The sequence below is a fragment of the Mercurialis annua genome, linkage group LG5 (genome assembly GCF_937616625.2).
Source record: "Mercurialis annua linkage group LG5, ddMerAnnu1.2, whole genome shotgun sequence".
In the NCBI taxonomy this organism is placed as follows: Eukaryota; Viridiplantae; Streptophyta; class Magnoliopsida; order Malpighiales; family Euphorbiaceae; genus Mercurialis; species Mercurialis annua.
This window is the reverse complement of record NC_065574.1, coordinates 6,445,227-6,460,226: the sequence shown is the minus strand read 5'-3', so window position 1 is coordinate 6,460,226 and position 15,000 is coordinate 6,445,227. Positions and strand designations below refer to the sequence as shown.

General features: G+C 33.3%; 3 protein-coding genes and 2 long non-coding RNA genes across 11 annotated transcripts; 3 read left to right on the top strand and 2 right to left on the bottom strand.

Annotated features, from left to right (window-relative positions):
• Positions 1 to 659: 659 nt before the first annotated feature.
• On the bottom strand, positions 660 to 3,102 carry LOC126680930 (uncharacterized). Its single transcript, XR_007641300.2, has 2 exons — positions 2,799 to 3,102; positions 660 to 924 (listed from the first exon to the last, which is right to left on the bottom strand). It is a non-coding gene; the product is annotated as an uncharacterized LOC126680930 (long non-coding RNA).
• LOC126680923 (transcription factor SRM1) lies at positions 2,592 to 7,932 on the top strand. 7 transcript variants are annotated; one of them, XM_050376219.2, is made up of 3 exons: positions 2,592 to 2,759; positions 4,247 to 5,029; positions 7,117 to 7,932. In XM_050376219.2, the coding sequence occupies exons 2-3, from the start codon at positions 4,647 to 4,649 to the stop codon at positions 7,613 to 7,615; spliced, it is 882 nt and encodes a 293-aa protein (XP_050232176.1). In that variant the 5' UTR covers positions 2,592 to 2,759; positions 4,247 to 4,646; the 3' UTR covers positions 7,616 to 7,932. The 7 variants fall into 7 exon arrangements, with proteins under 7 accessions (XP_050232176.1, XP_050232175.1, XP_050232180.1 ...); XM_050376218.1 differs by lacking the exon at positions 2,592 to 2,759 and adding an exon at positions 3,341 to 3,509; XM_050376223.2 differs by lacking the exon at positions 2,592 to 2,759 and adding an exon at positions 3,728 to 4,027.
• On the top strand, positions 7,872 to 10,461 carry LOC126680926 (GEM-like protein 7). The gene is made up of 5 exons (XM_050376228.2): positions 7,872 to 7,960; positions 9,281 to 9,518; positions 9,614 to 9,694; positions 9,780 to 10,054; positions 10,156 to 10,461. Exons 2-5 carry the CDS (start codon positions 9,401 to 9,403, stop codon positions 10,357 to 10,359), a joined length of 678 nt encoding a protein of 225 aa, XP_050232185.1. The 5' UTR covers positions 7,872 to 7,960; positions 9,281 to 9,400; the 3' UTR covers positions 10,360 to 10,461.
• Positions 10,462 to 12,802: 2,341 nt separating this feature from the next.
• Positions 12,803 to 14,311, bottom strand: LOC126680928 (uncharacterized). The gene is made up of 2 exons (XR_008790745.1): positions 14,223 to 14,311; positions 12,803 to 13,668 (listed from the first exon to the last, which is right to left on the bottom strand). It is a non-coding gene; the product is annotated as an uncharacterized LOC126680928 (long non-coding RNA).
• Positions 13,520 to 14,580, top strand: LOC130014512 (GEM-like protein 4). The gene is made up of 4 exons (XM_050376230.1): positions 13,520 to 13,637; positions 13,729 to 13,809; positions 13,891 to 14,165; positions 14,268 to 14,580. The coding sequence occupies exons 1-4, from the start codon at positions 13,520 to 13,522 to the stop codon at positions 14,469 to 14,471; spliced, it is 678 nt and encodes a 225-aa protein (XP_050232187.1). The 3' UTR covers positions 14,472 to 14,580.
• Positions 14,581 to 15,000: the final 420 nt, after the last annotated feature.

Genomic DNA, 15,000 nt, shown 5'->3' with positions numbered 1-15,000 from the left:
TAATTTGCCAAAATTGAAAGTTTGTGTTATATTTGTAAAATACGCTAAAATTTGTGATTTTTTACGCCATTAAGCCAATCATAAATAATTACAAATAATTTTTTGTAATCATTAATACAATAGCAAAAGTTACTATATCAACTAATAAAGTCTATTAATTTGGGCGACATAAGATAATTTTTGCAGTTCTTACTCATAAAATGAAATTCTCATTCTTAATTCTCTCAAAAGGAAATGAAAGATTTACAATGAACTTTAATGATTGTCCACTTATGATTTTTGTTTATACCAATGCTCATAAATTAAATCTTTTCACATCCATATGCAAATCTAAGAGTTTAACAGCCAATAGTCTTAAAAAAAACTTTCATCTGTTAATCTATTTTCGTTTGCACCATGACGTTATAAAATCGCCGGTTATACTTGAATTCACACCTTTTATTTTTTTGACATTATAACAGTAATATCAGCCAATTCTACTTACTCATCGACTGATATGTCATTTAAAAAATTTAAATTTAAGTTAATTTTTTATTTAAAAATCTAGAATTTTCTTTTATCCTGTTTATATTTTGTTATTTTTTAATTATTAATTAATCATAATTATTCTATTTTTTTATCAAAAACTAAAATTTCATTGCATGAAATGTGAGAAAATATAGAAATGAATGACTTTTCAATAATTTTGAATTAGTCATTCCATAAGTAAATGACGAGAATTGAGAAACTAGATTTATATAACTATTTTTGCATCTCCGATATTAGCAGAGGAGGAACTAGCAGCATAAGTACTATTTATAATTAGGTCATCATATCTTGTGAGTAACACCTTCTCTATCGATATTCAAAACATCAATGAGTATCACAATCGGTACAACTACGCCAATATAGAGCCCCAACCAAGATAATGTTACCTGCAAATCACTAATTAAAACCTAATTAAATTTTAATTTAAAATTCTAATTAAACCTAATTAATTAACCCAATTAAACTAATAAAACCTAATTAATCTAATTTCTAACCCATTTATTGCGGTTAGAATTGTGACTCTTACAGTCGAATTTTTATTTATGAATGAAATCGTGTCTTTGGCAAAAGAGATTAATAAATATTTTATAAATTAAAGGCTTATTCACAAAAAAATGCCAAACTTTTGCGACTTGAGTCAATTTTAGCCAAACCTTAAAAACCACCATATTTAGCCAAACCTTATATGTTGTGTTTCTTTTTCAGCCATTTCTGAATCGAAACGGATTTTGTGCCTACATGTCATCCATGTCACTGCCAACTCAGCAAAACTAGCTGACATGGCACATTACAAATCACTAACCCAAACCTAACCAAACCAAAAATAAAATAAAATAAAACCAAATCCAACTAAATCAAATCAATTCAAAAATTATTTTTTAAAACTCATAAATTTTTTTAAAAATTAATATTAATTTATTTTATTTAGCAAAACGATAAGTATGTAAATAATTTAAACTTTTATTAAATAGATAAAAAATCGTAAAATTAAAATATTGAAAAAATCATCTACGACAAAAATTTCAGCCGCTAACTCAAACCGACCGCCAGATTTTTTTTTCCGGCGGTCGTTATCCACTCCGGCCATCGCTGGAGTCTTCTCCAGCCATAAAGAAGATGAACAGTTCATCTTCTTCATGGCTGGAGAAGACGAACTGCTTGTCTTCTCCAACCATGGAGAAGACGAACAGGTCTTCTCCAGCCATGGAGAAGACGAACAGGTCTTCTCCAGCCATGGAGAAGACGAACAGGTCTTCTCCAGCCATGGAGAAGACGAGCAGATCTCGTCTTCTCCATGGCTGGAGAAGACTCCAGTCCGGAGTGGATGGTGGCCGGAATGGGCGGTGGCCGTAGTAAGAGTGGTGGTGGCAGCAGCGAAAGTTGATGTCTGTTGATAAATTGAAATTTTATTAAACTAAGTAAAATTTTATATTATGTTTCGAGATTAATTACAATATCCGTTTGAATATTACGATTTTTATTTATTTAGTTAAAATTTAAAATAAAATTATTAAATATATATGAGTTTAAATAATTAATTCATTATTGATTTAAATAAGTTGGATTTGATTTTATTTGAGTTACTATGTGGTTAATTGTGTGGTTTGATTAAATTGAGTTAGTGGTTTGAGATGTTGCCATGTCAGCTAAATTGTTGAGTTGGAATTGACATGGCTGACATGTGAGCAATAAATCCGGTTCGATTCAAAAATGGCTGAAAAAGAAACACGACATATAAGGTTTGGTTAAATATGGTGGTTTTTAAAGGTTTGACTAAAATTGACACAAGTCGCAAAAGTTTGACATTTTTTGGTGAATAAGCCTAAATTAAATTATAATATCATTTATTTAGAAACAAATAAATTTGAGAAATAACTATTATGATCATCTTAAAAATTTAAATGGTGGCTAAACAAATAAATAATAAAAAACAGAGGGATTAATTAATTTCTTAATGTTGTAAAAGTACAATTTGTTTTATGTTTATGGAATGAACAAAGTATTATTTAACTTCTGAAACAGGTATAAAAACTGCCTTAGAAAAGAAATCCAAAACTAAACAAGAAATAAATTATGAGTAATTTCCATTTTAGTATCCTATCCCTGAAGAAGTATATATAAAAATTGAGCCCCTTTGACTGTTTGTTACACCGTTTCAGTCGCAGTCAGCCGACGACTAACCATCAAAAACACTACGAATCATCAAACAAATTGGCGGCGATAAAGAAGAGGTAATAATCAAATACTCTGTATTTCACATAAATACTTACAGATGCATGTTTAAAAATAGATATACTGTTTTGCTTTGCAACTGCCTCTTGTTGTCTTATACACTGACAATTCATTAAATACAATAGTTTGTTGTTTGTCTATTTGGATAGCAAGAAAAGAAAAGAAAAGAAAACTAATAAAGGTGTAATCTTTTTAATGAGGATATTTTATCCATTGTCAGATATTAAAGGGTATTGCAGATTCCATGGTATGGCAACTCGGGAGGGCTTTTTTCAATCCTAGCTGTACTTTTTTTTTATGTGTAAACAATTAGTTGTTTGATGGGACCAATTTGACCCTGCCCACCACCTCCACCACCACCTCCTTGATTTTTATTTTTGAGTATTAACCCATCAACATCAGCCATTATTTCTATGGCTGCCCTTGTAAATTTTGCTTCTTTTAGTCCCTTTTTGTTGAAGTTTTTATTTTTTTTATCATGGGTTTTTTTGGGTTTATCTGGTTTCTGGACACTACCAATTTTTGTTCTTATTAGGAAATTTTTAATTTTTAATTTATTATTATTGCTTGTGTTGTGTCCCCTTTGCTTAACATCTGGGTTTTGCTATAAATACTTTATATTATGTACTGTACGGACTTATACAATTCATTGTCATTAGGTTTGATTATGTTTTAAGTTTTTAATCAAATTCGAAATCATTGTCAAAGACACAGATGAAGGTGGTGTTATTAAGGTTTTACTTGAAAAGGTTAGGTTTTTACTTTTTTGATTGTTTGTTTTGCCTCAATAGTTCTGAAAGTTAAAATCTTACGTGTTATACTTAAGTTAGTAGATAAGAAGAACATGATTAATATCTTAAAGAGTGTAGATTTAGATTTAGGTTTAGGTTTAAATTAGGGGAAATTTTAGAACTTTATTTTAGGGGTTATTAATTTTTGATATTTTATTTGAATTTCTATCCATTGTTGATTCTCTGATGAAGGGCGTTAATTTTCTATAATTTGCAAGAGTTTTGTCAGTATAAAGTTGATTTCTTTTTCATTTTAAATAATAATTATGCAGTGTATATATGATTTAGATTAGCAGAAGAAAACAAAAACTGAGGAGCTGGATGAGCTTAGTCTGTAAATTTTTGAGCATAATGAATTTCAGTGGGCCTATTCTGTTAAAACTGTTCTTATCAAGTAGGGCACACAGTTTACTGAGTTTTTGTTGGAATTAGAAATTTTCATTATGAGTATGCCAATTATTCATTGCAGGTTTCTGGTATTTTTCTTCTTTGTTTGTTTTCTTTATTATCTCTTTCATATCTCACTGTCTAAAACCCTAATTACCATTCACTGTTCGATTCACCGTCGCGTTAATTTCGGTGTATTTACTTTTTTTATTCCCTGTAAATCACCATTTATTGCATCTTTGGTTTAATAATGGGTTTCAGATATTTCTCATGCTCTAACTGAACTTTGCTGCTTTTTCATTGAACAGTAGGTCAGCAATTCACAAGAGTCCAATTTTTTGAATTGTGGAGCAAATCGTCATTGAATTCTTCACATACTTTGCTGGTGTTTTGTGATTTTTATTGGAGGTGATCTCTGGTTCAGCTCTCCTGGCCTTTTCTGGGTGTCCCGTTTGTTTTCTTCTTCGTCGCTGGTATAGCCTGACGCATCCTGCTTTCCCATAATTTTATCTACCATCACTCCATTTGTTTCCTTGCTGGTTATGCCAATTATAGAATTAAGTCAGATCTAAGTTTCAAGAACTATTTTAGAAAATCCTTGGTTTTGGAGATTTTCATATAGATTCGAGTGTAGATTCTACAGCACGTTGGTCGACTTATTTCCTTGTCTTGTGATTGTTGTGGATAGCAGAGTTTAACAAAGTGTAGATGACTGTGGATGAAGAGGACTGTAGTTCTGTTTGGACTCGAGAGCAAGATAAAGCATTTGAGAATGCCCTTGCAACATATCCCGAGGACGATTTAGATCGTTGGGAGAAAATTGCTGCCGATGTACCTGGGAAAACTCAGGAAGAGATTAAATTACACTACGAACTTCTGATTGAAGATGTGAATCAGATCGAAGCTGGCTGTGTGCCTCTACCTATATATTCTTCTCCAGAGGGCTCAATGAGCCATGGTGGCGACGAAGGAACTGGTAAGAAGGGTGGCCACCTGGGGCATCATAACAGCGAATCTGCTCATGGAAATAAAGCCTCAAGATCAGATCAAGAACGCCGTAAAGGGATTGCCTGGACAGAGGACGAGCACAGGTAATTTTAATATTCCCATGTAATCTTTTTTCTTGTGTTATCTGCATTCATTGTTGTTCTTTTTGTTTTGGTTCTCTTAACTGCTGTATTACTTTGTGTGATAGCATTTTCATGGGTTTCTTTTTTCAAAATTCCAATTATATTCATCTGTGTTCAGCATATATTAATTTGTGGAATCTTGTTCTTGGACTTGTGTTGGAATCTTACACCTTTTTTCAGCAGTTCTAGTTCTAGTTCTAACTGAAATAATAAATTTTTTTGCTCAAAACAAGCTGTGAAATGGGAATATCAACTATTACTTACGGTATTAACCTAGGCAAGAAATGAGTTTATGTCGGCTCCCTAGATATATCACTTCTTTATATTTGTAGCCAAATGTGCGAAAATTTCAAGCAGTCGATGATTTATTAATCTCATAGGCTTAGGAAATTTAGAAAGCTAGGATATTGGCATATAAACACTGTAATTGTTAGGTTTCAATTGTATGATAGATTATTTAATTTGTTGTTTTGAAATTAAATTAGTAAATTATGTTCAATATATTACAGAATTGAAATTAAAAAAACAATAGGGTTCCTTGTTCTTCTCTGACCTTCATAGGCTCTTTTTATTTTACTTTTTCTTGACAGAAGATCAGCATAAAAAGTTTGCCTGCACTTAAATTGGAAAGCATTGTACTATAGAGATAAAGAATATCTTCCAAAATAATTCCTATTATAGACAAATATGAATCCTGTGATCAATAGTTTAACACAAGCAACAGAAGGTAAAACAAACATAAAGAACTCTTGAGTGATTGCTTGAATGGAACTCGAGCAATCTAATATATGTTTAACAGAACCTTGAAGTTTCATTGTCTTTAATGAGATCCTGTAAATGGTAATCTACTTTTAGTTTTTAGTCAATTTTTTTTTGGGAATGGATTGTTGTGTTCGTGTGGGGTTACTTTTCGCAACCCAAATTGATAATTTGACTAATAAATCCCTGGTCATATGCGACTTTGGATAAATTTACTGACGGAATTGATCTAAGTTGTGGTATAATTGAATATGGCATCATAAAATTCCATCCAAATTGGCAAATTGTTGGAAAAAAAAATCTTCTATATCTTATTCGGGTGCCACTTTGTAGCCCAAAATTGAGAATAAACTGTGCCAGGCAGATGTTATTTTGTGTTCCATTCCATCCTTCAAGAAAACAGATTTAGGTGAAAGTGTAAGTAAGCACATCAGAAAGTTAAGAAATCTCTTCTGCTGAAAGATGATAGATTGCTGTTTAGTTAGTCGAGGGTTAGGCTTAAGATTTGACACTGGAATAGCATCTTAGTCGAATTGACTGCCATGATTTGGACCAAAGTCAAAACTGTATAATGGTCACACTTGTTTATTATTTTACATTAGGTGTGTCTATGACGTTATTATCGATATTTCCCTGAACAGAAGACTACTAAAGTGATGTTTGCTCTCTAGCTCTTTTTTTCCGAGTCCTCTATATGCTTTCTTAACTTATACTGTCTATTTGGGTTTTGGCATGGGAAGCTTAATCTTTTTCTGATTGACAAAAATTGTTGGTACAAATTGTTGTTCTCTCTCTTCTCAACCTGGAGGACATCGTTTCGTTGATAGTGCACATTTTTGCTTTGCAATAAGTTGAGGCCCTTTTATAAATGTAATGACTTGGGAAGTAACTGGGTTTCTGTTAGTTTTTCTTTTGTTGATATATAGACATGGTTTTAAGAACCGAACTGGATTGGCTGGTTCAACTGGTTTGACACGAACAATAGTCAGTCCGGTTTGATTCTTTCTTAAAAATCAAAAATACAGTTCAACCTCTTTGGACGGGATAACACTACAAGAATCAGAAAATCATCAAACCAGTTAAACAGTAAAAATTATCATTTGCTAGTTAGAATATTATGTATGTGTTTAAACTTTAAATATGTAGACTTAATATATATATATATATATCATATATGTGGCCACGCGGTTTCGGCTTTAGAAACACTGCATATAGATATATGTTTTCAGTAGCACGCAGCGTTGTGTTATTTAATGGACACTATTAATTGAAATATCCTTTGATCTTAGGTTATTTCTTCTCGGTCTGGAAAAATACGGGAAAGGTGACTGGCGAAGTATTTCCAGAAACTTTGTGGTGACAAGAACACCTACACAAGTAGCAAGCCACGCACAAAAGTATTTCATTCGACTAAACTCGATGAACAAAGACAGAAGACGGTCCAGCATCCACGACATCACTAGTGTTGGCAATAACGGAGAGGTTTCAGCACCACAAGGACCAATAACTGGTCAGACAAATGGTTCTCCTGGATCATCCTCAGGAAAGTCAACTAAGCAGCATCCTCCACACCCCGGCGGACCTCCTGGTGTATATGGTCCTCCGACGATGGGGCAGCCAATCGGAGGGCCTCATGTTCCAGCTGTTGGTACGCCAGTGAACCTTACTGCGTCTCCACACATGGCTTACGGTGTTAGAGCCCCAGTAGGTGGAGCAGTGGTTCCCGGTGCGCCCATGAACATGGGTCCTATGGCGTATCCGATGCCACCGACAACTGCGCATAGGTAATAAGATGCAGAATGTACAAAGGCAAGAAAGACAATTTTTTTGTTTTTCTGTTGGGTTAGTTGCTTCACCATTTGAGCGTGAATAAGAATGCTTATTACAAGCAAAAGTGGTTAGGGGACATTAGTTAATTCTGTTAGAAATAGTATCAAATAAGGCGATAGGTAGGGGAAACTACATGTATTTGTATAGGCAGCTTTAGCATTTTATGAGTAGGACACAAAATTAGTAGCTTTTTAGTTTTTCTTTTCTTACATTACAATTGGTATCCAACTTTCTTATGGCCACAGTTGTAAAGAATGCATTTATACCTTTTTAAACTGTTTGGAGGCAGCACTATAATGTGGGGTAATTTTCATCGACACACTCTCAACTTTCCTCTCTTCCTTTTTAGTCCTTAAATTTTAATTTGTAATTGAATTCTTCATCAATTTCTATTTTGTATCCACTGATGTGGTGCCTGATTGGAATTCTATACCTTGTTACTTCATTTGAAAACTTATCTAAATGGAATTCTAGTTTTTCGTCCCTTTATGAATTATGGCGGTAGAGAGATGATAGTTGAAAAACTGTCAATGAAAAAACCAGTCCCACAGTCTGTTGTTTATCTCCAGTTACAAGCTAGGTTTTCTAATGAGAGGCTAGTGAAGCTGTCTTCTAAAAACACAAACATTTCTTTCAATCAATGTTTTCTGTTTCGAAAACAGCGTTAAATAACAATGCTTTGCCGTGTCCGTGCCTTAGTGCCCTTTTTCCCTGTATACGTGTTTGTGCTACATAGATGGAGAGTCAATTAGAATGCGTTGCAAGGTTGTGATACCAGTTGCAAAAGTTGACAGACTTCATAACTCACAGGATAGCAATAAACAAAAGAATAACATCAAAAAAGAATGATTGGGATTGAACTTTACTAATCAATAAAAAATATTTGTCATTGTCAGAATCAAATAGAATAGAATGTTGTACATATTAAAATAATATAACTTGATAACTAAAAACAAATTCATGAAAAACGGCTCGAAGAGATCAATAGCAGAACAAAACAGAGTATTATGATATTCAAGTGATGCAAATAGAGTATGGAATTTGGCTTTCTCCAAACATGTAAAGAATGAAGATTTATTCAGAGTTGATGGTCATGGTTTAGTGTTTAAATTACAATAATGTTGCTTAATTAGGCAGGCCAAACCACCTACCTGGTCAGCCCCACCTCAGCATAATTATCAGTCGACCATTCATGTCATAAAATCTAACTGCTTCACATGTTGATTAGTCGCTCTGCTTTTATGCTATCTTTTTCTTTTATAAAAGTTAAATGATGGCATCACAAAGCTAGTTTGCCACCTCAAAAAGCTTCCTTACACAACCTTACACAGTCAGCATATAGCAGAAATCCCACTAACTAGGGAATAGGCTTTGTTTGGACTAAGTTAACTGTCTCAACTAATCAGGAATTGATCCCATTTGAATGAAGATGAGATTTTTTCCAAAGAGAGAAATTTCCATCATCTGGTTACTGTCTGCTGCAATTTAAAATGTTATCTTATTCAAAATCTTTTTTTAAAATACAACAAATATAGACAATTTATTTACCTTTATTATCATGGATGAGCCATGGCTGACTCATGCATTCAAAAGTTGACATTCACCAACTCCTTTTCTCTATAGTATATATAGTTGCAGGATGCATGCAACTTCTCATCATCACCAACATTAACTCTCTCAGCAATCAGAAACACAAGACTACTACAATTCTATTTGACTTGCAATCTCAATTCACCATCAAGCATGAAGATTTCAGTTCAAGAACAAGTTATTGGGATTCCAAGTAGGCTTCTACTTGACAATATGGCTACCCAATCCTATGTTCCAACTCCTGCAAATAAGTCTCTTGCTGTCAAGCAAGGTAATTGATTCTCTCTACATCTCATTTCTCTGCCTCTTCAAAACAAAATGACGCGGTTTTACTAATCAGATGGATACTACTATATATTCGTGCAGATAAATTAGATTCAGTGCTGAAAAGGATAAACAAGCTAGGAAGAAAAGCTGACAAATTTGCACATGGAATCCGCGAGCATGGTAAGTATTTGGTAACATCAAAGTTAGTTTGAGCTTATATATACAACGTTGAGATGGCTGATTCTAAGGTTGCTTGATATTGCAGTGAAACTGGGAGCCAAAATTACTGAAACTCTCAAGGGGAAGTTGAGCTTGGGAGCAAAAATTCTTAAAGTGGGAGGAGTCAAGAAAATTTTCAGGCAGTTTTTTACCGTCCGAGAAGGAGAAAGATTGTTGAAGGCCTGCCAGTGTTATTTGTCAACAACAGCAGGTCCTATTGCAGGACTTCTATTCATCTCCAGCGAAAAGATTGCTTTCTGTAGTGAAAGATCCATTAAATTATCCACTCCAGAAGGAAAAATTGTCAGAATCCATTACAAGGTAATCAAACTTATTACAAAAAAAACTAGAAAAGACAACAGAATTTGCTTCACCTTTTGTCCCTTATTAAGATACTAATGAAAAATATCAACTTGATGCAGGCTGTGATCCCTCTGAACAAAATAAAGACTGCAAATCAAAGTGAAAATGTGACGAAACCATCACAAAAGTTCGTAGAAATAGTGACAGTTGATGATTTTGAATTCTGGTTTATGGGTTTCATAAACAATCAGAAGGCTTTCAAGTGTCTTCAGCAAGCAATGTCTCAAGCTTGGATGTCCGCAGCTACAAGTCACCTAATTTAGTTTCTTGATCAGACTGCAAGTAAATAGTCAATCACTTTAGTTGACCTTAACAATTGTACATAATTGTTATCAATCTGTAACAAAGCATCACCTTCTACTCCATTTTTTTATAAAATTATAAATATTTAGCAGTGGAGAAAATGAAGTACGATTTGATAAAAATTATACAAAAATTACATTCAAGAATTACGAAAGAACATTAATTAAATATAAAATCGCATTGACAAGAACTCTTTGAATGTACAATTCAACGTTACATCCACTGCATTAGTTATTTCAACCCATTGTTTGAACATCAAAAATAGAATTCTTATTAATAAGAGTTTTGAACTACACAATGCCAAAAATTGAAAAGATATAGGATGTACAATGCAACGTTTTAAGCGGAAAAAATATTGCCAATATAGTCACAAATTATAAACTTTATGAATTATGGCTAGAGAGACTATAGTCGAAAATCGGTTAATCAAAATTACCCTGTAATGTGAGCCTTGGTGTTATGAAATATGAAGTTGAAATGGCTATTTTCTTTCTAAATACATTAACATGAATGATTAAGATGGGTTGCTGTTGCTTTCTTGTTAAGGTAACTGCTTAAGGGTTCAAAACCTACGGTTCATTTCTCATAATATTAGATATCATATCAACAAAAATTTATTGTGCCTCTTAAATTTGACATAAAAGGTCAAATAAGGACAAGTTTATAGCTTTGCTCTTTGATAAAAAAATATCCACAAGTTGATTAATTCGACTTCTTTTACACCTTCAAATTTAAATTATCCAATCGTTTCTGCCACCTCGGCTGAGAGTAGGGGTGAGTATCGGTCGGTTCGGTTCGATTCGGTTGGAATTTTTTCGGTTTTTTCGGTTTTCGGTTTGGAAAATTTCCAAACCGAACCGAACTTTTAGTTTGGAGGTGAAAAAACCGAACCAAACCAAACCGAAAATTTCGGTTCGGTACGGTTCGGTTAAAACCGAATTTCACTATTTTTTATTTTTTATAATTTTTTTATATTAAAATTAATTGAAATATTAAATAATTAGACTCTAATAAACTTCCATATATGTTTAAATAACATTTATTAACTCATATATCAACAATAATTAAGATATAAAGACAAAAAACATATAAATATAAGTATATATGGATATCGTTTTTAAGAAATATATATATTTTATATTAAAGTTCGGTTAATTCGGTTTTTCGGTCGGTTCGGTTTTCAAAACACCCAAACCAAACCGAACACCGAATACCAAATTTTACCTAAAGTAGAAACCAAACCAAACCAAACCGTTTTCACCGAAAACCTGAACCAAACAACGAAGTTCGGTTCGGTTTTTCGGTTTGATTCAGTTCTTGCTCACCCCTAGCTGAGAGGATAAAATGAGGCAAATTAACCTATTTATGTATTTTTTGTCCAAAGTCCCGATAAGGACAATAAGTTTATGACTTTGGATAAAAATATCCACAAGTTGATTAATTTGCCTCGTTTACACCTTCAGTTTTAAATTATCCAATAATTTTCTTCCACGAGCTGAGAGGGTAAAACGAGTCAAATTAACCTACCTGTGGCTTTTTTGTCCAAAATCACGAGTTTATCCTTAATTGATCTCTTGTGCGAGGTTGAGGGGGCAAAGTGGACCTTTATTGTTTTACAACAACTCATATCATAGGTCATTTATCAATTCATATATAAAGAAGCAAAACTGACATGTCCTCTTCTTTTTTCATAAACAAAGAGATAAAAAAGATTCAATTATTTCTAAAAAAAAGGTTCATTTTAATATATCAGAATTTCTTTTCCTTATCTCATAATGCATAATAGCACCTGAAAGCTAAATTTGCCAACTCAAAAGCATCACTTCCACAGAGTCAGACACTGTAGCCTGTGAAGACTGCATGCATGTTTGAATTTTCTTCCAGCTATATGGGATATTTTATCTGCTTTGCCTTTTTCTTGTTGTTGATGACCCTTTAAATGACTCAGGCAATAAACAAACGATAATATTGTAACCTACCAAACTTTTAATTTGTCTTTAATACATTCACAAAAATGAAAAGCTTGATCCCCAAGCAACGGTATCTTGAATTATATCTTCCTAGTATGTACAACATTGACACTCCATTCCATTACTGTTTCCCGTTTAAGAAACGTGTCGGAAATTTGACGTTTTGGTAACCAACTTTCTTTTTAACAAAAGTTGAAAGACTGCAATAAACAAAAGAAAACCATAAAAAAGGTTGGGACTGAACTCTGTTTCATTTTAATAATCATTAATACTACATATTTGTCACTGTCAGAATCAAATAGAATAGAATGTTGTACAAATTAATAATAATAATAATAATAATATATTCATTAACAATCAATCTAATTAAACAGAGTATTATGATATATATAAAAATGAGGAATGAGGGTGATGTGAATATATGGAATTTGGCTTTTTCCAAACATGTAAAGAATGAAGATTAATTCATAGCTACATCAACAAGTTTATGGTCATGGTTAAGGTTTAGTGTTTAAACTTTAAAGGAGAAAAAATCTGGTGAAGTAAATTATTAAAATAGTGTTGCTTAATTAGGCAGGCCAACTGCCTAGTCAGCCCCACCTCAGCAATCTATGCAAAAGCAGTAGGCCATCCATTTCATCAAATCTAACTGCTTCACATGTTCATTTGTTTCTTTTCTTAAATGATGGCATCACAAAGCTAATTTGCCACCTCAAAAAGCTTCCTTTACACTGTCAGCATATATCAGAAATCATCCTAACTAAGGAATAGCCAACATGGACTTTGTTTGGACTATTTTAACTGTCTCAGCTTATCTGGAATTGGTCCCATTTGAATGAAGATGAGATTTTTTCAAATCCAAACAAATTTCCATCATCTGGTCTGCTGCAATAAAAAATGTAATCCTTTTTAAAATCTTTCTTTAAAATATAACAAATTTAGACAATATATTTACCTTTATCATTGTGGCTGAGCCATGGCTGACTCATGCATTCAAGAGTTGACATTCACCAACTCCTTTTCTCTATAGTATATATACTTGCAGGATACATGCAACTTCTCATCATCACCACCATTAACTCTCTCAACAATCAGAAACACAAGACTACTACAATTCTATTTGACTTGCAATCTCAATTCACCATCAAGCATGAAGATTTCAGTTCAAGAACAAGTAATTGGGATTCCAAGTAGGCTTCTACTTGACAATAGGGCTACCCAAACCTATGCTCCAACTCCGGCAAATAAGTCTCTTACTGTCAAACAAGGTAATTCTCTCTACATCTCATCCGTCTTCCCCTACAAAACAAAATGACGCCGTTATACTCATCAGATAGATATTGCTATATGTTTTTGCAGATAATATAGATTCAGTGCTGAAAAGGATAAATAAGCTAGGCAGAAAAGCTGACAAATTTGCACATGGAATCCGCGAGCATGGTAAGTTTTTGGTAACATCAAAATTAGTTTGAGCATGTACAACTTCGAAATGGCCGATCCTGAGATTGTTTGATATTGCAGTGAAACTGGGAGCCAAAATTACTGAAACTCTCATGGGGAAATTGAGCTTGGGGGCAAAAATTCTTCAAGTGGGAGGAGTCAAGAAAATTTTCAGGCAGTTTTTTACTGTCCGAGAAGGAGAAAGATTGTTGAAGGCCTGTCAGTGTTATCTGTCAACAACAGCCGGTCCTATTGCAGGACTTCTATTTATCTCCAGCGAAAAGATTGCTTTCTGTAGTGAGAGATCTATTAAATTGTCTTCTCCGGAAGGACAAATGGTCAGGATCCATTACAAGGTAATTAAGATTATTAGATAAAATTAAATAAATAAGATTGAATTTGCTTGCTTTAACCTTCGTCCCTTGCTAAAGATACTGATAGACATCAACTTGATGCAGGCTGTGATCCCATTGAACAAGATAAAGACCGCAAACCAAAGTGAAAATGTGAAGAAGCCATCACAAAAGTTCATAGAAATAGTGACAGTTGATGATTTTGAATTCTGGTTTATGGGTTTCTTAAACAATCAGAAAGCTTTCAAGTGTCTTCAGCAAGCAGTATCTCAAGCTTGGATGTCTACAGCTGAAACTCACCAGAATTAGTTTTTTAATCAGACAGCAAGTAAATAGTCAATCAGTTTAGTTGACCTCAACAATTGTACAGAATTGAAGTGTTTATTAATGAGAGTTGTTTCTCTATCTTCTCAATTTCCATTCATGACTCAACCAATGAGCTTCTTCTGCGTAGACAAACGACAAGCTATATATCCAAATAACTAGTGATTCATGAATCCTAACCAAACGAAAACTTTTAAAACAAATTATGCTCACAACTTTGATCAGGGGCTGTAAACTAATCTTTCACACAGAAGTGTGATAACAAAAGCTAAATGTGAAACTTGATGGTTTTGCAAATGCGGTAAGGTTGGCACCAAATATCAGTCAAACAGTAAAAGGGAAGTTGGAGTTAGTGGTTAAAATTCTTCAAGTTTGTAGCGTAGATAACATTTTCAAGCAGCGATTTAGAAGATGAAGAATCCATCCGAAAAGTATATGGAAACATTTACTATAGATGGGTTTGATTTCTGGTTGATGGATTTTTATAAGAAAACTTTCAAATATCTTTAGCAAG

Excerpts from the sequence above, each read along its gene's own strand:
- LOC126680923 (XM_050376219.2), top strand. The coding sequence starts at position 4,647 with ATGACTGTGGATGAAGAGGACTGTAGTTCTGTTTGGACTCGAGAGCAA. Across the intron at positions 5,030-7,116 it reads TGGACAGAGGACGAGCACAG|GTTATTTCTTCTCGGTCTGG; the intron begins GTAATTTTAATA and ends CTTTGATCTTAG.
- LOC126680926 (XM_050376228.2), top strand. The coding sequence starts at position 9,401 with ATGAAGATTTCAGTTCAAGAACAAGTTATTGGGATTCCAAGTAGGCTT. Across the intron at positions 9,519-9,613 it reads GTCTCTTGCTGTCAAGCAAG|ATAAATTAGATTCAGTGCTG; the intron begins GTAATTGATTCT and ends ATATTCGTGCAG. Across the intron at positions 10,055-10,155 it reads TTGTCAGAATCCATTACAAG|GCTGTGATCCCTCTGAACAA; the intron begins GTAATCAAACTT and ends AACTTGATGCAG.
- LOC130014512 (XM_050376230.1), top strand. The coding sequence starts at position 13,520 with ATGAAGATTTCAGTTCAAGAACAAGTAATTGGGATTCCAAGTAGGCTT. Across the intron at positions 13,638-13,728 it reads GTCTCTTACTGTCAAACAAG|ATAATATAGATTCAGTGCTG; the intron begins GTAATTCTCTCT and ends ATGTTTTTGCAG. Across the intron at positions 14,166-14,267 it reads TGGTCAGGATCCATTACAAG|GCTGTGATCCCATTGAACAA; the intron begins GTAATTAAGATT and ends AACTTGATGCAG.